General features: G+C 42.5%; 1 protein-coding gene across 1 annotated transcript in view; it reads right to left on the reverse strand.

Annotated features, from left to right (window-relative positions):
• The window catches only part of ITPR1 (inositol 1,4,5-trisphosphate receptor type 1), a 318,686-nt gene that overhangs the window by 167,385 nt on the left and 133,327 nt on the right, over positions 1-17,974 (reverse strand). Inside the window, exons 10-16 of the mRNA XM_082847216.1 lie at positions 17,127-17,222; positions 15,414-15,458; positions 11,680-11,834; positions 5,364-5,463; positions 4,214-4,374; positions 3,552-3,693; positions 771-929 (exon numbers count right to left, since the gene is read on the reverse strand). Coding sequence (XP_082703342.1) covers positions 771-929; positions 3,552-3,693; positions 4,214-4,374; positions 5,364-5,463; positions 11,680-11,834; positions 15,414-15,458; positions 17,127-17,222 — 858 coding nt within the window. The remainder of the gene's footprint in view (positions 1-770; positions 930-3,551; positions 3,694-4,213; positions 4,375-5,363; positions 5,464-11,679; positions 11,835-15,413; positions 15,459-17,126; positions 17,223-17,974) is intronic.

The raw sequence follows: 17,974 nt of genomic DNA on the forward strand, positions 1-17,974 counted from the left end.
AGCGCAGGGCTTCTCAACCTCAGCACTACCTACTGACTTCTTGGGCCGCAAAATGCTTTGTTGCAGGGGGCTGTGCTGTGCATGGCTGGATGTTAATGGCATCCGTGGCCTCTGTCCCCTAGATGCCAGTAGCATCCCCAACTCACGACACTCAACAGGGTCTCCAGACATTTCCATATGTCCCCTGGGGGAAAAATTACTCCCAGTTAAGAACTACTGATACAGTGTTTCCTCAGAATCTCCAATTGTTAGGAACCCTCACAGAGGTTAAAACACCTAATTCACGGAGAGAATATATTGGTTGTGTGTGTTTACTGTCATCACACAGATGATGACTTAGAATGTCATAAAACCTGAGCCAGAACCAAAACAAAGAGAAAGTTACCAGCAGAGATGGAGGAGATGGATGGGACAGGAAGAGAAGATTGCACTCCATCTTCAATATAAGCACATGGAATCAGTGTGCCCTGAAGTCTTACGGGAACGTGCCATGAGAAGTACTGTATATGTAATACCAACGTCAAGAAAAAGAAATCTCACTCCAAGGTGGCTGTAGAAGGGGAATTTTCAGGGATCCTTCTCAAGTCTGTAATGTATCTTCCCAGGCTTGCAAAACAAATCGGTGCTTCCTTTCTGAGAGCAAACTTAACAATGAACTACTACCTGGCCATTAAATAAACATACATGTGACACCTAAAACTCATTGAGGGAAGTACATGAACTTCAGGGAGGAAGCTGCCCCTCACTTCCCATTGGTCCTTAATCCCAACCTGGTTCTTCCTGTAGTCCTGCTGGGAGTGTCTCAGGACCCTGTAGCAGAGGCGGCAGATGTGTCTGAAGGGTGCATGCCGCTGGTCCCCCAGCTCCTCCAGACGTAGCATCGGGCCGTCACCACAGTCTGTGAATGGGGCCTGTAACAACTTGAAGATCTGTTTGCAGAAAGAAAAGAATAAGAACTGCCATGACGTACTGTTTTAAGGGCCAACCTTCCCTTTGGAAGTAATATAACCTCAAGGGTGGCTAAACTATACAGGAAAATCTCTCCATGGAAACAGTCATGAACCTGAAAACTGCATTCATTCCATCAATTGGGACTGGCTCCTCCCTGAATTCCGTCCTCCTGGACCTAAGTGGTCCTCAAATACTTGAAAATGCAGTGTTTCAAGCAGTGCCTGAGAGCACAGACTCTGGAATCAGCAGATTCTAGGTTGAAATTACACATCTTTATTACTTTCCTACAGGTACAGATCATGGTCAAGGTAACCTTCAGTTTTCTCAGCAGTAATATGGAGAGAGTAATACCTAGCTCACAAGGGTGTTGTAAGGATTAAAGTAGACAGTAAGTGTCAGGTCGTAAGTGCAGTGCTCACACAAGTGCTCAACGAAGGCTCCTCCACAGTTTCAGACCCTCTAGGAATCACTGTTGTGGACAAGAGCATGGGCATTTAGCCAGAGGTCTTATTTGGCAGTTATCACATCAAACGGCAGGGCATAATCTATTCTGGGACTTTAAACCCTTGTTGAAACAGGATGGAGTGTTAATAAATATCGTCTATCACAGTCCAAAAGGAGAAAGGATTCTCAAATCCAAGTTCCTAGGGAGAACTATGGGACTTGTAACTAACACGTTTTTCTTTTGGCTCCAGTGGCCCAGCCTCCAACAGCTTTAGAGAACTGTATGGCATACATTTCCATGTACTTCATCTACCCCGGACTTGTCACTTTTCTCCCTCTAATTTAATTCTACCCCAGTTTATTCTAATTTATTTCTACCCCAGTTTATTTAACTTTATACCAAATTACATCATCTCTGTATTTTCTGTGAGTTCATTTTATTTTCTACTCATTCTTCATTTACAGGAAGATTTTTGGGTGACTTATGCTGGTCCCCAGAAGAGCCTCTACAGGCCTTCTGAGTTTATCATATACTCCAAATCTCCCAGGTACATGAAATAACCTTAAGGATACACTGCACTTGATATTATTTGTGAGGAAAATAAAGTAGTCAACTGAATTCTTGTTGGGGTTCCTAACAGGTAAATTCTCACACGGCTGATATTCAACAAGTGTGTTAACCATCAACTGAACGATCAAACCATGAAAAGGTGCAGGAAACTTGAATGCATTTTACTAAGTGAAAGAAGTAAAATCTGAAAAAGGTACATACAGTATGATTCTAACTATAGGACATTCTGGAAAAGGCAAAACTATGAAGACAATAAAAAGATCAATGGGCCACCATCAAAAGATCTACAAACAATAAATGCTGCAGAGGGTGTGGAGAAAAGGGAACCCTCTTGCACTGTTGGTGGGAATGTAAACTGATACAGCCACTATGGAGAGCAGTATGGAGGTTCCTTAAAAAACTAAAAATAGAACTACCATATGACCCAGCAATCCCACTACTGGGCATATACCCTGAGAAAACCATAATTCAAAAAGAGTCATGTACCACAGTGTTCACTGCAGCTCTATTTACAATAGCCAGGACATGGAAGCAACCTAAGTGTCCATCAAGAGATGAATGGATAAAGAAGATGTGGCGCATATATACAATGGAATATTACTCAGCCATAAAAAGAAACGAAATTGAGTTATTTGTAGTGAGGTGGATGGACCTAGAGTCTCATACAGAGTGAAGTTAAGTCAAAAAGAGAAAAACAAATACCGTATGCTAACACATATATATGGAATCTAAAAAAAAAAAATGGTTCTGAAGAACCTAGGGGCAGGATAGGAATAAAGACGCAGATGTCGAGAAAGGAATTGAGGACACGGGGAGGGGGGAGGGTAAGCTGGGACAAAGTGAGAGAGCGGCATGGACATATATACACTACCAAATGTAAAAATAGCTAGCTAGTGGGAAGCAGCCGCATAGCACAGGGAGATCAGCTCGGTGCTTTGTGTCCACCTAGAGGGGTGGGATAGGAAGGGTGGGAGGGAGATGCAAGAGGGAGGAGATATGGGGATATATGTACATGTATAGCTGATTCACTTTGTTATACAGCAGAAACTAACACACCATTGTAAAGCAATTATACTCCAATAAAGATGTTAAAAAAAAAAGATCAGTGGTTGCTTGCAAAGGGTTGGGGGACAGGGAGGGACAAACAGGCAGAGCACAGAGGATTTTTAGGGCAATGAAACTACTCTGTATGATGTGATAATAATGGATACATGTGATTATACATTTGTTCAAACCCATAGCATGTACAACACCAAGAGTGAACCCTAATGTAAACTATAGACTTTGGACAATTATGATGTGTCAGTGTAGGTTCATCAGCTATAACAAACGTACTTCTCTGGTGGGGATGCTAATAACAGGGAAGGCTGTGGATGTGTGGAGGTGTGAGGTACTCGGGGAATCTCTGTACTTTCCACTCACTTTTGCTGTGAACTCAAAACTGCTCTAAAAAATTAAGTCTTTTTTTTTTTTTTTAAGTCAATGGATCAAGCCTGCGAGGTGGAAATCATTCACATCCCTCTGTAAGAGCAGTGATACCACTGATTTCTTATAAAGCCAACCCAATATGTCACCACTCACTGACCTGCTTGAGAATATTCTGTTCTCTCATCAGCTTCTGCCGTTCTCTGTTGGGCTTAGAGAAGACCACTTCAAGAACATCTTGACCGGAATTAGTTCCACCAGTGACAAAGTAAACCAAATCTTCCAGCAGCTTGGTTACAGATCTTAGGAGGAAAAAAGCTATTAGATATGGGAAGTGTTCGATGTGCGACAGGCTGAAAGCTTCACCTTGGAAGCCTTCAGGCCAAAGGAACCAGTTAAGCAGAAGCAAACCCATTCTCCCAGTTTCCTTGAACTTGTCAGTTGAGGCCAATTACCAATAAGAGCGAAATAGAGACAATATCTAGTTGTCCACAAAAACATTATCACCTTCACAAAACATTAGACATTACATTCTACCTCAGAGTAACCTCAACCCCTGACACTCAGTAAGATAGTTCCAGAGACCAAGCTGGAGACAGGGCAACAGAGAAAGAAGGAGATATTTACAAGTTTAGAGACTTTCAGAACAGTGAAAGCAAAAGTAACTATTTCTTGAAAACCACAAGTTGAAGCCACCCACAAATCCTAAGGCCTGCTGCTCTCACACAGAGCTCTTCCAAGCACCCTCTCTCTCCACAAGGGATTTCAAAAACCCACAGGGGGTGAAGATGAGCACGTCCGGTTCTGGCAAGGAGCCTTCACCTTCTTTCATTCTGGGTGATGGTGCCCTTCTCCAGCTTCCCAGCTATGGAGCCCAGCACCTTGCTGGCATCGTTGGCAAAGTCCAGGTCCCGAACCTCAGCAGGAGAGACTGGAACTATGGCAAATGCTTCTTTGTCCTCCTTCACGGGAGAGGTTCCAATCTGAAAAGCAAGATGGTCTTTGTGGAACAGCCTCTTAGACTGAGAGGGTAAGACGTCAATCAAACACTGTATTTCTGGGACATGGGGCAATCCCAAAAGCCTAGAGCTCTCTTGTGGTTCAAATAAATGGACATAGAAAAACACCTGGAAAGATGTACCCCAAATCATCAATAGCTGTTACCTCTAGAGGTTGGTACTGTGGAGAAAAGTAAGGCAGGAAATGGGGCAGTACTATGATCTTATAGCTTCATTTGTTACAGGAAGCATCTGAGACTTTTGTAATTTAGAAACACACTTATAAATACATAGGGAAAAAATCAAATGTACAAAATGGTAATTCTTGTGTCTGAGAGTATTATAAGGGTAGACACCGCACCGATCTTTTAGCTTTTCTATATACCTGAAAATGTTCATTAAAGTAGAGGAAAAAATTCCAATAATCTTCCCCATCACCAAAAAATATTATGTGAGAATATAATTCCGTTTTTTAAAAAGAAAAACCCTATGTCTGTGTATTTATGCTCTATGATCCTGAACAAGGTGAGAAAGGAGAGGTGGGCTTCAGGGAGAGAAATTAAAGAGGTTGGAAGGACTTTCAAGAAATAAAAGTACACATTTAAATACAAAGAGAAATAAAGGAAAAATAAAGATTGGGGGAAATCAACTCGGTATGTGATGTATGTCAAGGCACAAGCAAACATTCCTCCAGCCAAAATCAGCTCTCAGACAGATATGAAATCCCGACAATTGCTCAACCTTTAGGGCAGAAGCTATGGAATAAAACAAAAGGTTCTAGTTATTTCAAAAGCCCTGGGCTTGCTTTAGCCAGGTCCCTTGGAAAGAATTCTTTCATCACATTCAAGTTTGTCCACCACCACGCTCCTGCCGAAGCAACAACGTCAGACCTCCATACGCCTCCATCTGCCCTCAAAGGAGCCCTTTTATCGGGAGCATGAGACCGAGGGAGGCAGCCAAGTTAGGGGACTTACTTTTAGCATCACGGGTTTTTCTTCTTCCTTGTCAATGGGGATATTTGTGCTGTGAACCCAGGTATTAGTACACAGGTGTCTGAGCCGGACATATGAGTTTCTAAAGGAAAAGAAAAAAAAAGAAAAAGGATTTTAGGGACAGGGTTATTTAGGCTCTCTAGAGCCACTGGCCTAGAATACATCCTGTAAGAATCGAAAAAGGATACCAAAATGGTTTTCCGCTACACGCAGTGGACAGCATAAACTGAAGAGCAAACGGTTCTGGTCCAAGATACACTTTGACAGATCTACAGTGGCAAACCATTCAGAAACCACTCTAAGGTGATTGTCTCGTGCTGTATTTCTAAATGCAGCCACACCTCATTCTATCATGTTTGGCTCTACTGCCCTTAACACTGTTTTTTTGTTTTTTTAACAAATCAAAGGTTTGTTCATCATGCAAGTCTACAGGTTCCATTTTGGCAATAAAGTATTTTTAAACTAAACATGTACATTGTTTTTTAAGACATAATGCTATTGCACACTTAACAGATAACAGTGTACTGTAAACGTGACTTTCATATGCACTGTGAAACCCCCAGATTTGTGTGACTTGCTTTATTGTGATATTCGCTTTATTGCGATAGTCTGGAACTGAACCCACAGTATTTCTGAGGTATGCGTGTATAAAATTATACACTATGAATGACTATCTCCGAACAAACCGAACATGAGACAGAGTAACAAAAAGTATTTACTGAGGACCTACTAGTGCTTATCATGAGAGATAAAGCAGTAATTGAAATTTTCATATGGGTCAATATAGCAAAAAATAAAACCATAAAATGCCTGGAAGAAAATGTGAGTAAAAATTTAATAATCTTGTGAGAGGGAAAGCCTTTTGAAGCACATAACAAAATACAAGATTTCCAAATTTCAGAAGCAAAAGATGGATACATCTTATTACATAGTTTAAATTTTACATTTCCATACAGCAAAAGTAGAAAAAAGTTTAAAAACCATCATGAACAAAACTGAAAGAAAAATGACAACCTGGGAAAATAAAAGATTAATATATGGTATAAAAGTGTATTAATCAACATATATAGAGAGATCTTAAAAATCCATAAGACAAACATCATGAATATTGGAAATGAAAATGGAACACGTACGCACACCAGTAATAAAGAAACACAGATGACCAATAAACATCCAAGTACATATTCAACTTCCTCAACTTACACAAATTAAAACAATATATCATTTTATTGTATCATATCCCAAAGATCCTGGAAACTGATACAACCCAGCACTTAGAGCTTAGAGAGCTTACAGAGCTTAGAGAAATGAGTTCTACACACTCATGGTAAGAGTGTCAACAGGTTAAACTCTGGAAGAGAGTCTGACACTTCGTATAACATGTAAAATGTATCTACCTTCTCATCTAGCAATCTCATTTTTATATTTCTTAAGAGATGACAGCACAGGTGCAAAATGAGGCAGAAAGATGTTCAACAAAGCATTATTTATAATAGTTAAAATCTTGCAAACAACCCAATGTCTCAGTAATGGGCTAGTTAATTATAGTATGTAAGACAGAAGAGTACAGAGTTCTTCAAAATGATTAAATCGATATTTATTCACTTGGAAGTATGTACAGGACATATTGTTCAGTGGAAAAAATGTTAAAAATAGCTTATGATTCATTTATGATAAATTATACACAGGTTATCTGTGTGCCCAGAGTGTCTGAAACTACAGAAAACCAAAATGTTTGTTGTAGTTACCTCCGAATGGTTAGATTTTATGTAATTTTTTACTTGTCTCTTTGTTCTCCGTGAGATTTTAAAATATTTTTGTTGTTGTTTCTTTTTATGATGAGCATGGATCATTTTACAATGTTTTTCAAATTTGCTTTTCTTTTAAAGAAGTAGTGACATAATACTTGCTCTTAAGGAATCTAGCATCACATTAGTGAGATGAAATGAACGCACGCCAAGCAAAAGTAACAGGAGACATACATTAGAAAGGCTTTAAGATGGGAGACAGTCAAGGTAAGTACTTTTAGAGGAGGAGATTAAGGAGGCTTCAGGGAGGCATGGAATATTTTTGTTACAGAAGACTTGAGCTGGAACTTTAAACACTGGTGGGACCAGAGCAGAAAGGACAGCATGGAAGTCATTTGCATTAAGAGGAATTCAAAACAACAGCATCCCAAGTTCATGGGAAAGGGGCACAGGGGAGGGCACATTAAACCAGGCACGTCTCTTCAGTAGATCCTCTAACTTCCTTCATTTTAATTGTCTTGAAAATTACAAGTGGTATTTACTCTGAATAGCACGAACATAAATTAAACAACATGAACAAGACATTTGACAGAGATTTGCATTTTTTTCTTCTGAGGAACTTGGATTCATTTTCTTCTTTTCAAAGTATAACTGAAAGCTTGGAGCTTAACTTTTACTTGGCTGATTGACTACATTCTACAGAGTTCTATGTCAAAGTTCATTTTAAATACCAAGGGCATTCTGTCTATTCATCTGAAGTCTCATTCCCAACCCTTAGCTCAAGAGTCATGATACCAGGACAACTGCAAAAGAGCCACAAAGCTGGATGCTCTCCCAATGTTCATTTATTGCATCTAATTTGCATAAATTGCAATTTTACTGTCTTGCTTATTATATCCAGGGCTTGTCACTATCCCTTTCAGTTTGTCTTGAAAGCATTCTTTCAACCAATGACTATTACAAAAAAGTTCTTTGCTGGTAACATTTCAGGTACTTTCATGTATCTACTGCCAGACCTTCTGATCTTCAAAGAAGCAAAATTTAGCACAACTCTAAGATGGAGGGAAATGTGTGTACTCCTCCTAAAATTTTTATGACTCCACTGAATCAATGAATAAGAGGCCCTTTTCACTTCTGGCTCTGAGGTTGGTGGCCAAGGGCAAGAACAGATAAAAATTTAGAGAGCTAAGACCAAGTCCAAGATCATAACTAATAATAAACACATTGGTAAACCACGCCAGACACTTTCTCCAGGGTGAACACAAGGCTTCCCTTGCTTATGAGTTTACAATCAGTCTGTCTATGGACAACTGCCCACAAAGAATGTTTTCCAACAGAGAAACAGTAATGAATCAAGGGGATACAGGAGCAGGGCTCTACAGCCAACCAAAGCTGTTTGGCAAGCTGACCTAGGAATTCAAACTTCCCCTCCCCACGGGATCATGGGGATTTCCAACCCACTGGGGAATATGGCCAACTGGCACCTCATTCCTCTTCACCAAGGGAATGCCATGAAATACCTTCTGACAGATATTTTACATCACATGGTTCTGTTTTTTGCTAACCCTTACAAACAAAAAACTTAGCAAATAAAACTAACGTCATTCCCTTGTCTTCTGGGAGCCTAAAAACAAAATCCATTAAAGAGCTTCCAGAATAGAGGACACAACACAGGGAAAAGTACTTAAACCAAAACGCAATTGGATTCTATAGTCCCTATGCCTATGTAGGTAGTCAGTGAGAAAGGACGCTTTACAAAAGCAATCTACCCTACTTCAAACCATATGTTTAAAAATGACCTCAAAATCGATCAAAGATCTAAGTGAAAAGAGCACAAACTACTAAAACTCTCAGAAGAAAACATTAGCATCAATCTTCGTGACCTTGGATTAGGCAACCGTTTCTTATAAAGCAAAAGCATAAGTGGCCAAAAGCAAAAATAGATGAACTGGACTTCAACAAAGTTAAAAACTTTTGTGGTTCACAAGACACCACCAAGAAAGTGCAGGAATCTACAGAATGGGAGAAAATACTTGCAAATCATAACTGATAAGGAGTTCGTAATAAAGAACATTTAATACTCAATAATAAGACACACAACCCTTTTTTTAAGTGGCCAAAAAATAATGGGCAAAGGATCTGAAAAGATGTGTCTCCACAACTGATATACAAATGACCAATAAACACATAAGATCATCATCGTTAGCCATCAGAGAGATTCAAGTCAAAACTACAATGAGATACCACTGCACAGTTACTAGGATGGCTCAAATGTGAAAAAGATAAACAAGCATTGGAGAGAAATCAGAACTCTCATATACAGCTGGTGGGAATATAAAACTATAAATGTAAAACTGGCAGTTCCTCAAATGTTAGACATACAGTTATACCACATAACCCACTAATTCCACTCCTAGGTATAGACCCATGAGAAATGAAAATATATATCCACACAAAAATGTGTACACAAATGTTCACAGGAAAGCCAGAAAAAGGCAAATAACCCAAATGGCCATCAACTAATAAGTGAATAAATAAAATGGGACATAACCATACAGTGGATTCTTATTCAGGAATAAAATGAAATGAAGAATACATGCTACAAAACGGATGAATCTTACAAACAATGCTAAGTGAAAGAAGCCAGTCACAAAAAGCCATTCCATTTATATGAAATGTCCGGAACAGGCAGATCAATAGAGACAAAATGCAGATTAGCCTAAGGCTGAGGGTGGAGCCTGGGGAAATGAGAGCGACTGCCAATGGGTACGGTGCTCCTTCTTGGGGTGATAAAATTGTTCTAAAATCGATTGTGCTGATGGTTGCCCAACTCTGCTAATCTACTAAAAACCAATGAATTGAGCACTTCCAGTAGGTGAATTGTACGATACATGAATTATATCTCAATATATCATTTTTTTTTAAAAAGCAATCTACATCAGGACGAACTTGGAGTACGCAAAGCTGTGCCCATACTTAGGATTTAACAGAAGAACATCTCCAGCTTTTCCCAGATTCTCAAGGGGTTAATCACCCAGCAGAGGGTAAGAAGCAGCGATCATTGTGCTGAATGGCAATGAACAGCCTCCTTGTAAGGTTCTATTCTTGTGGACGCTGCCTTCTGTTTATCACTCTGAGAGGGATAGGACGAGTATCCAGCACAAGAGAAGGTTCTCCTCTAATTCTTTTTTTTTTTAATTTCATGTTTTGGCATTTTTGTTAGCGTTAATCATTCCCTTCTCTGCCGTCTAATTTTATTAAGCACCTAAGTGTCTAGTGGATGCTAGACACTTGGATACGGACCTCTCCATAGCCATTACCTTCTTTACAATTCCTTTAATGTTTCCTATAATACAATATTTAAGAACATAGTCTTTTCTGTTACACAGACACTTCTGTGTTCTCCTCCGGTTGTAAGAGCACCCAAGCTGCAGTTACCACTTTCACAGCCCAGCTCTGGCTGAGCAGGTAAACAGCAATGATATACAGGAACAATGAAACACAAAGGAACCCTCAGAGAGAGGGGCCCTGTGTAAAACCTCCCAGTGCCAGTGAGACTTCCACTACCCAAGGCTGTGTCCAAGAGTCAGAATTGCAAGAACAGCCCTATCTGGCTCTGCAACGGTGCTCGCTGACTTGTGATAAGTTGTTTAAATTCCCTGAGCCTCATTTCTTTACCTCTAGGAAAGGTCAAATGATAATACCTATCTCACAGGGGTTTTGGTGAAGGTGAAATTATATAACATGAGTATTTAGCATTATAGATGGCATGTAGTCAGCACTCAACAAGTGTTAGCCACTATTAATACTTCTGTTGATTTTTTGTTTTTTCAAGATTTTTTTTTTTAATGTGGACCATTTTGGAAGTCTTTATTGAATTTGTTACAATATTGCTTCTGTTTTATGTTTTGGGTTTTTGGCCCCGAGGCATGTAGGATCTTAGCTCCCCAACCAGGGATGGATCCTGCACCCCCTGCACTGGAAGGTGAAGTCTTAACCACTGGACCGCCAGGGGAAGTCCCTGTTGATTTTAAGAGTGAGCTTTTGTTCCATTCACGGTCTAGTAAATGCAAATGCTTTTTTATGCAACAAAACTAAAAGTCAAATTTAATAAAATAACCAAAGAAGACTGGTCTGATTTTTCAATACCTTTAATAAAACTTACTATGCACTGAGTGAATTTCAAACGTTCCATTTTCTAGAATTTCTTTTCAATTGTTTATTCAATTGACCAGGAGATCTCTCAGATTTGGAAAGGAGGGAGAGAGTAAAGGAAACTAGAAATATTGAGCTACTTAAGCTTAACGTTTGGTTTGCTCACCTAAACATAGCACGTCTTAGCTAACCACTGACTACTGAGAACTTATAACTGATAAGCCATGGAAAAAAGAAAAATCAGATGTCATTTCAATGGGCAACCTGAACAAATCCTTTACCAAATCCTGTACAAGAGCTTCAAGAATGACAATGATGTTTTGGATTCCAAGAACCCCAGCCAGGCCACATATACCACCCTGACTCACTTGAGATAAGCCGTTTTGGACTCATACCTTGGGACAAGGCTATCGCCTCCACGGAGGGTGGTGGGATCTAGCTCAAAGATGGAGGAGATGTCATTGCCTTCGGGCACAGAGACCAGGGAGTACACCATCTTTTCCTGGGCGTTTCGCAACCTGCTCCGGGAGGCATCCTGATCAGAGTCCAGCTGAGGAGGAAAAGTCATCACGTCAAGGATTGCACATGCCACGGCCTTCCCTCACTACAATCACTGCACAGTCCACAGGAACAGGGAAGAAACAATAGTGAGCGTCAGTAGCTGGCAGGAGAAGCACCACTGTTTCAGAGCAGTCATCAAAGATGATAGTTGGCCACCCACACCAAGAATGTTTACACTCTACCTCCTGGTGTTGCAATAAAAATGCTTAAGCAACGTGGGGTTGCATTACTAGCTCTCCATGGGCAGAGTGCTACTGGCGGTACATCCCGTTGCAGCGGTCGGGAGAGAGGAAAAGCAGTGTGAGAAACTTCGCCTGTGGATTTTGTTATGGGCGGTTGTGTTAACCTACAGTGAAACTGTCTAGCAAGAATATGATACAGCTACTTCCCAGGAGAAAAAAACAATGCAATGAAATAAACCTGAATCCAAGTGTTTGTAAGCAGCTATCCCCATGTGGCCAAGAAAAATATTTGAGAAGCCCGACTAGCCCTGAAAAAATGTTCCCAATTAATCAATTGCTGACGACAATTCAGGGGAAAAGGGGCCCCTCCTGCTACGTGAGGGCTTTGGCTGAGACTGAAGAATATCTCTGACAGTGAAGGCTGAAGAACAAGGATGAAAGCTTTCCCAAGAAACTGTAAAAACACATCTAGTCTCCAAAGGCCATCTGCCTAAGAAGACGGAAGCTGCATGCCGAGCCTAGCGCCTGCTCTGACAGGCTCACGAGGTGGCTCTCCGCCGTGTGACTCTAGACGGGATCATTTCTCATGTTCAACATCCTTGCAAGATGACAATATCCACCTGTATGTACTAGGAAAATCACATTTCCCTTGTCTCTATCTTGCTTTGCTTAGGCTGAGGCCCTGCTTCCTTTCCAAATGCAATGGAGAAAAGAAAAGCAAATCTAACAGGCGAAGCAGAGAGCGTTAAGACAATTTCATTCCATGGGGCCTGAGTTCTAGGACTGTAGGTAACAGCGTGCTTTTTCAGTTCATCAGCAGCCCCAGTCTTTGTCTAAAAAAAAAAAAAGGAAGGGAGGGAGGGAGCGGAGCGACGGAAGAAAGAAAAGAAAATGCAAACAATTCTTCTGATACCCCAAACCTCTGTCTCCCCCCTCACACTCCCTCCTTCTCACACCCTGTACCTCTGGCTAAACAAACCCCCGTTTGTCATTCCACCTACACTAACGTAAGACTCCACTGGAGAGGTTCAGGACAGCTCCAAGAGCTCAGCTCGGGAGAAAGCACTCTGAACAGAACGTGTCCTCTTCTAACCACTGTTACCTGTAAAGGGTTGCACACACCACTTTCAAAATAAACCCTGCCCCGGTTCTGGTGTGAGACACGGGGCTCAGCCACAGACTGGCAGTTAAATTTCAGACCTGCCACACCTCCGAAGAAAAATGCCAACTGCACTGAGTCCACTGCATCTGGACTGTGACTGAGCAAGGCGCCCTCATCCTCCCGAGTGCAGTCGGCGCTTGCCATCTAGTGGGAGGAAAGGCACACGTGCAGAAGGCCGTCAGACAAGAGCCAGCCTCGGGTTGCTCTTTCTGTCCCTGTGGCGTCGAGCCCGTGGCTCAAGGGGGCTGCTGAACTTAGCAAGAGGAGAGCGACAGAGCCGAATGGGGTCCCAGGCAAAGCCACGGGCACTGGGTGCCAGTCTCAGGAAATACGCGACCAGGAAGCAGAGCAGAAAGAGAGGCTTCCTCTCCCACACTCCCGAGGCTCCCAACCGAGAAGACGGTGAAGGGTGCAGGACCCTCCCAACGCTGACACCTTCCTCCCAGAGGCAGGAGCTGCGCTGCTGGCCTTGAGGGTGCGGGGTGAGCCCCCCCACCACACACACCCCTCCTCCACGCGAGGACCGCCACCCAAGCAACACCCCAAGTAGCGAGAGCAATGCGGCCCAGATCTGCAGCCAGACCCACTGGCACATGGCACTGCCCTGGCACGCAGAAGCACGAAAGAATAGAAAGATGACTGCACTCCCAGCGACCCTGAGGCCTGTGGCCAGTGAGGACCACGCTCTGCTTCTTCACCCCTCAAACAAAGATGGAGAGACCTGTCCCAATCCCTTCATGCAATTGCTGTGCAGCCCAGAGGAACGGTGGATGGAAAGGCACTGGAAATGGTAATCATCCTTTGCACCTTACAAAAATGCGATTTATTAAGCGTTTACTATGGGCTAGGCACTTCATTTGCACAACATCTCACTTCGTCCTTACAACCAGCCCATTGTCCACAACTACAGATGAGGGAATTCAGTCTCAGAGAGGGCAAGTAACCGGTCCAGAGTCACACAGCTCATAAGCGGTGGGTCCACTATTTAAACCCAAGTCTGTCTCTCTCTCGCCCTACTTTTAATCACTGTGTCCTTCCCCCTGCACTGCACGTGCCCGTCTTTCCCTCGCACGTGAACAGGCCAGGACAGCAGTCCCGTTCCACACAGAGTTCAAGGTTCACTCGGACATCAGCTCTCCCTGAAAGAAGCCATGGTTCTCCTTCAAAGTCACCTCTGAGGGGAGCCTTAGTCCCCCAGCAAGTCCAGCAACTAACTAATGGTGGGACACCCTCAGCTAGAACTCTGCGTTTCTTCCAAAGCTAACATTCTGCCCAAACCTAATTAGAAGGTTCATGGCTGCTGCAGAATTCACAGCACTTTCGCTGACAATTACATTCTGTATCATCTCCACCCCAACTCCCTTCATTAATGTACCTATGTTAATGTCCAATTTTTTCAAAATTTTACAAAAAATAACACCCTCAATACCACCTAGCATATTCACCATCAAGATGTTCACATGGACACACAACGTCAAACAGAGCAGCAACCGTTTGGGTCTTTGTTTTGTTAATCCTACACCAGAATGAAGCACTCCACAAGAGAACTGCAAGACTTACACCCATCATTTCCCTGTAACACAACCACTTCCCTCTTCAACCCGTAACTGTGGACACCTGAACCCCCAACCCAAGTGCCTCCCTATCAGCATTAATTGGCAATATGGCTTCCAAAGAAGGATCCAGCTGGCATTAAGATTCCAAACCACACAATAAGGTCTATTTCTGACTTTGCAGAAAGGACAGATGGTTAGACAACTGAGTGTCTAATCAGCAGTCATGCCTCATGTGCTACCTCCACACTCTAAATGACAGTGTCCACCTTATACACTTATTCCTTGAAGACATCCGAGTGAGTCATAGATTCAGGTCAACAGCAATGAGACATTGGCATGTAAAAGGCTGGCTTCTGCAGGAACCATCACCGTCTCCAACCTAGCAGTATTCCAAGAGATACCGTGAACTTCTGCAACTTAGAGATGGAGACCCCTTGACTAAGCACACAGAAAGAGCATCATGACCAACAGTCTCTTGGACCAACCAGGACACAAGGGGATATGACTGCCCTCCAGGGAAGCACAGAACAAGATCCTCTGTTAAGGCAGCGTAAGCTCTCCCCTCCCCCGGCACTCAGTGACCACAGGGGCAGTTTCGTACATGGGGTTCCAGATCACATGTCCTCACCCTACCAGACGAAGACAAGAAGGCTCTTGTCCATACTTACTGAGGGCTGAAACTCCAGGCATTCTTCCTCAAAGTCAGGGTCTACCTGATGAAAAAGAATCATTAGGAAATTAAAACATCCATTGCTTTCTCAAGGACTTGGCCCCGCTAGCAGGAGACTTCAAGGCCTGCGAATATCTTTGGACAGCTAAGAACTTCTCCCTTCCCTCTGTTCACGAAACCAGCATGCCACAATCACAACACACGTCACATGAGTACAACACACATGGAACAATCTACCAGTCACCAATAGATGGCTCTCAAATGTAGACAGAGGAACACAAAGAATCCACTAGCAAGGCAACAGTTAAAAGCCTGAAATAAATAAAAGATCAGTACCCAGTGATTGATAATCCTGCTTATTTCTAGTTAGAAATTTAAAAAAATGTCTGGCTTCCAGCAAGAACTGCATTCGCCCCAGGACATAACAGATAATGCAACCGCCATTGATCTTTGGCAAACCATGTAATCAACATTTCTCACAGCTGGAAGGCTGGGTCCATCATTTCCTATGGCTCCATTTCAAATTTCAACTTAGTCTTAATCTTCGGCTCTTCAATATTTCAAAACCATCAGTTCATACAAGTGTCAGGCATCCCAGGGGGGTTGGAACATTTAGATTCAGCCTTCCTTGGGGTCAGCTGCAGAAGCAACACTGACACCCAGGCATCACCTTGAAAATCTCTGAGCAGTCTCACCAGTGATACCAGATGACAGGAGGTGTCCCTTGATGTACGGCTAGGACCTGGTATGAATATGCATCGTACATCTTCCAGCAGATCAGAGTAAAACTCAACATCTGTCACACAGTAACACGGCTCCTTAATTTAATACAAAAACTAAAAGGGAAATTCCTCCCATCCTTCAGTGTTGAGTCTTGCCTTTCCTCAAAAACCCTTCACGGTCATTTAAAATACATTGCCTTGGTTTTTTTACATTCCTGTAAGTAAAAGACCCTGTCTATCCACTAAAGCTCTGAGTAACCAGGCTGTATAAAATGACGTAATGCTTTACGGGCTTTAATGCTTCCAGCTTTACGTACCATGTTTCACTGCAGCCAAGTCTTGGTCATTCGTGTTAGGATCAGGATTGGTAAATAAGATGCGGTGAGAGTAGTAAGCAAGAGCAAAATGGAAAGATCATCCTAAAACCCTGATTAGCATTATGTTTTTTAAGCTCGATTCTCTTAGCCACTGTCAAATACAGCTGACCCTTGAACGATGCGGGAGTTAACACGTGTATAATTTATAGCTAGCCCTCCAAACCTGCAGCTCCCCATCTGCAGTTCTGCATTCTCGGATTCAACCAGCCACAGACCGCGTAGCACTGCAGTTTACTACTGAAAAATATCCACAGGTAACTGGACCCGTTCAGAGTTCAAACCCGCGTCGTTCAGAGTCAAATGTATACAACACAGTATTATTAAATAAAGTCACCAGGATGGACATTACATTCCCACCACAGCATTATTTTCTAACTGACCTTCTCCCCACAGCTTGATCAGAATCCCTGTCAAATACTAAAATGTGTTCACGATTTTTGCCTCTTCTTGTCTATAAGCAGGGAAATGAGGTGGAAGGAAACAGAAAAGCAGAAGGAAAAGCTAAGTAACGGAGCATTACCCTCAACCCCTAACTACTCAATGGCTATAGGTAAGTGAGGAAAGAGCAGTACATCATCCTTGAAAGAGAAAAACTATGGGGCTGCCACTTACCTCTGCTGCTAAGTAATGCCCTGTAGCAAGATGCTTGAAACGGAAGAGGCTGTTCCAATATCCTGCTCCACCCCGACACGGGTCATGCTGGACCACCTGCAACAGGAGTGGAAGAAGTGTCAATCCAAATGAGGGCGGCGCTGAATCTGAGACACCACCCAGAAGTCGTAGTGCAGGAGCCGTATTTAAGCTGAAAAAAATCATTATCTTCCAACAAACGCGTAACAAGTATCATATGTATTGTTAAGCAATGTTTCTCCAAAGAAAAAAGAGTCCCCTAATTAACATGAAACGGTTGTAAGACAAAGTTCAGTGGTTTTCGGATTATTTGCCTTAATCATAAGGAAGAAGTTAAGATCCTGGACTTCATCCACAAAAGGCGAAACAAGCAACAAAAAAAGAATCTCATGGAAAACTGTAGCAATTTATCCATGCGCTCATGCACTATAATACATCCACACGCCTGAGCTTTGAAACTGGACACTCACAGTGCCTGGGCCAATTCAGCCTACAAATAAATGTAACCGTAGCTTCTGCTCATGATGGAATAACTGGCACTGGGAGTTGCTGCCATAAACAGGCACCTCACACAATACGTGAACATGCCATAGACAACGAGAAAACTGAGTAAGATATACAAAACAACTGGGTTCAGATGCTGGATGACAGGGAGCGCACAACTGTCATCTCTGAGGACAGGGAAACAGGGTGATCTCCGCGACTGCTCCAGCTTTCTGCTGGGAGGTCCCCGCTCGGGACAGTGGCAGCGAGAAGAGGTATTCAAGCAGAGGAGACCAGTCTCACTGAGGTGAGGAGATATGTCAGAACTTAAGGAGGCTGAGGTGACT

Source organism: Leucopleurus acutus (genome assembly GCF_964270905.1).
Source record: "Leucopleurus acutus genome assembly, chromosome: 10".
Classification (NCBI taxonomy): domain Eukaryota; kingdom Metazoa; phylum Chordata; class Mammalia; order Artiodactyla; family Delphinidae; genus Leucopleurus; species Leucopleurus acutus.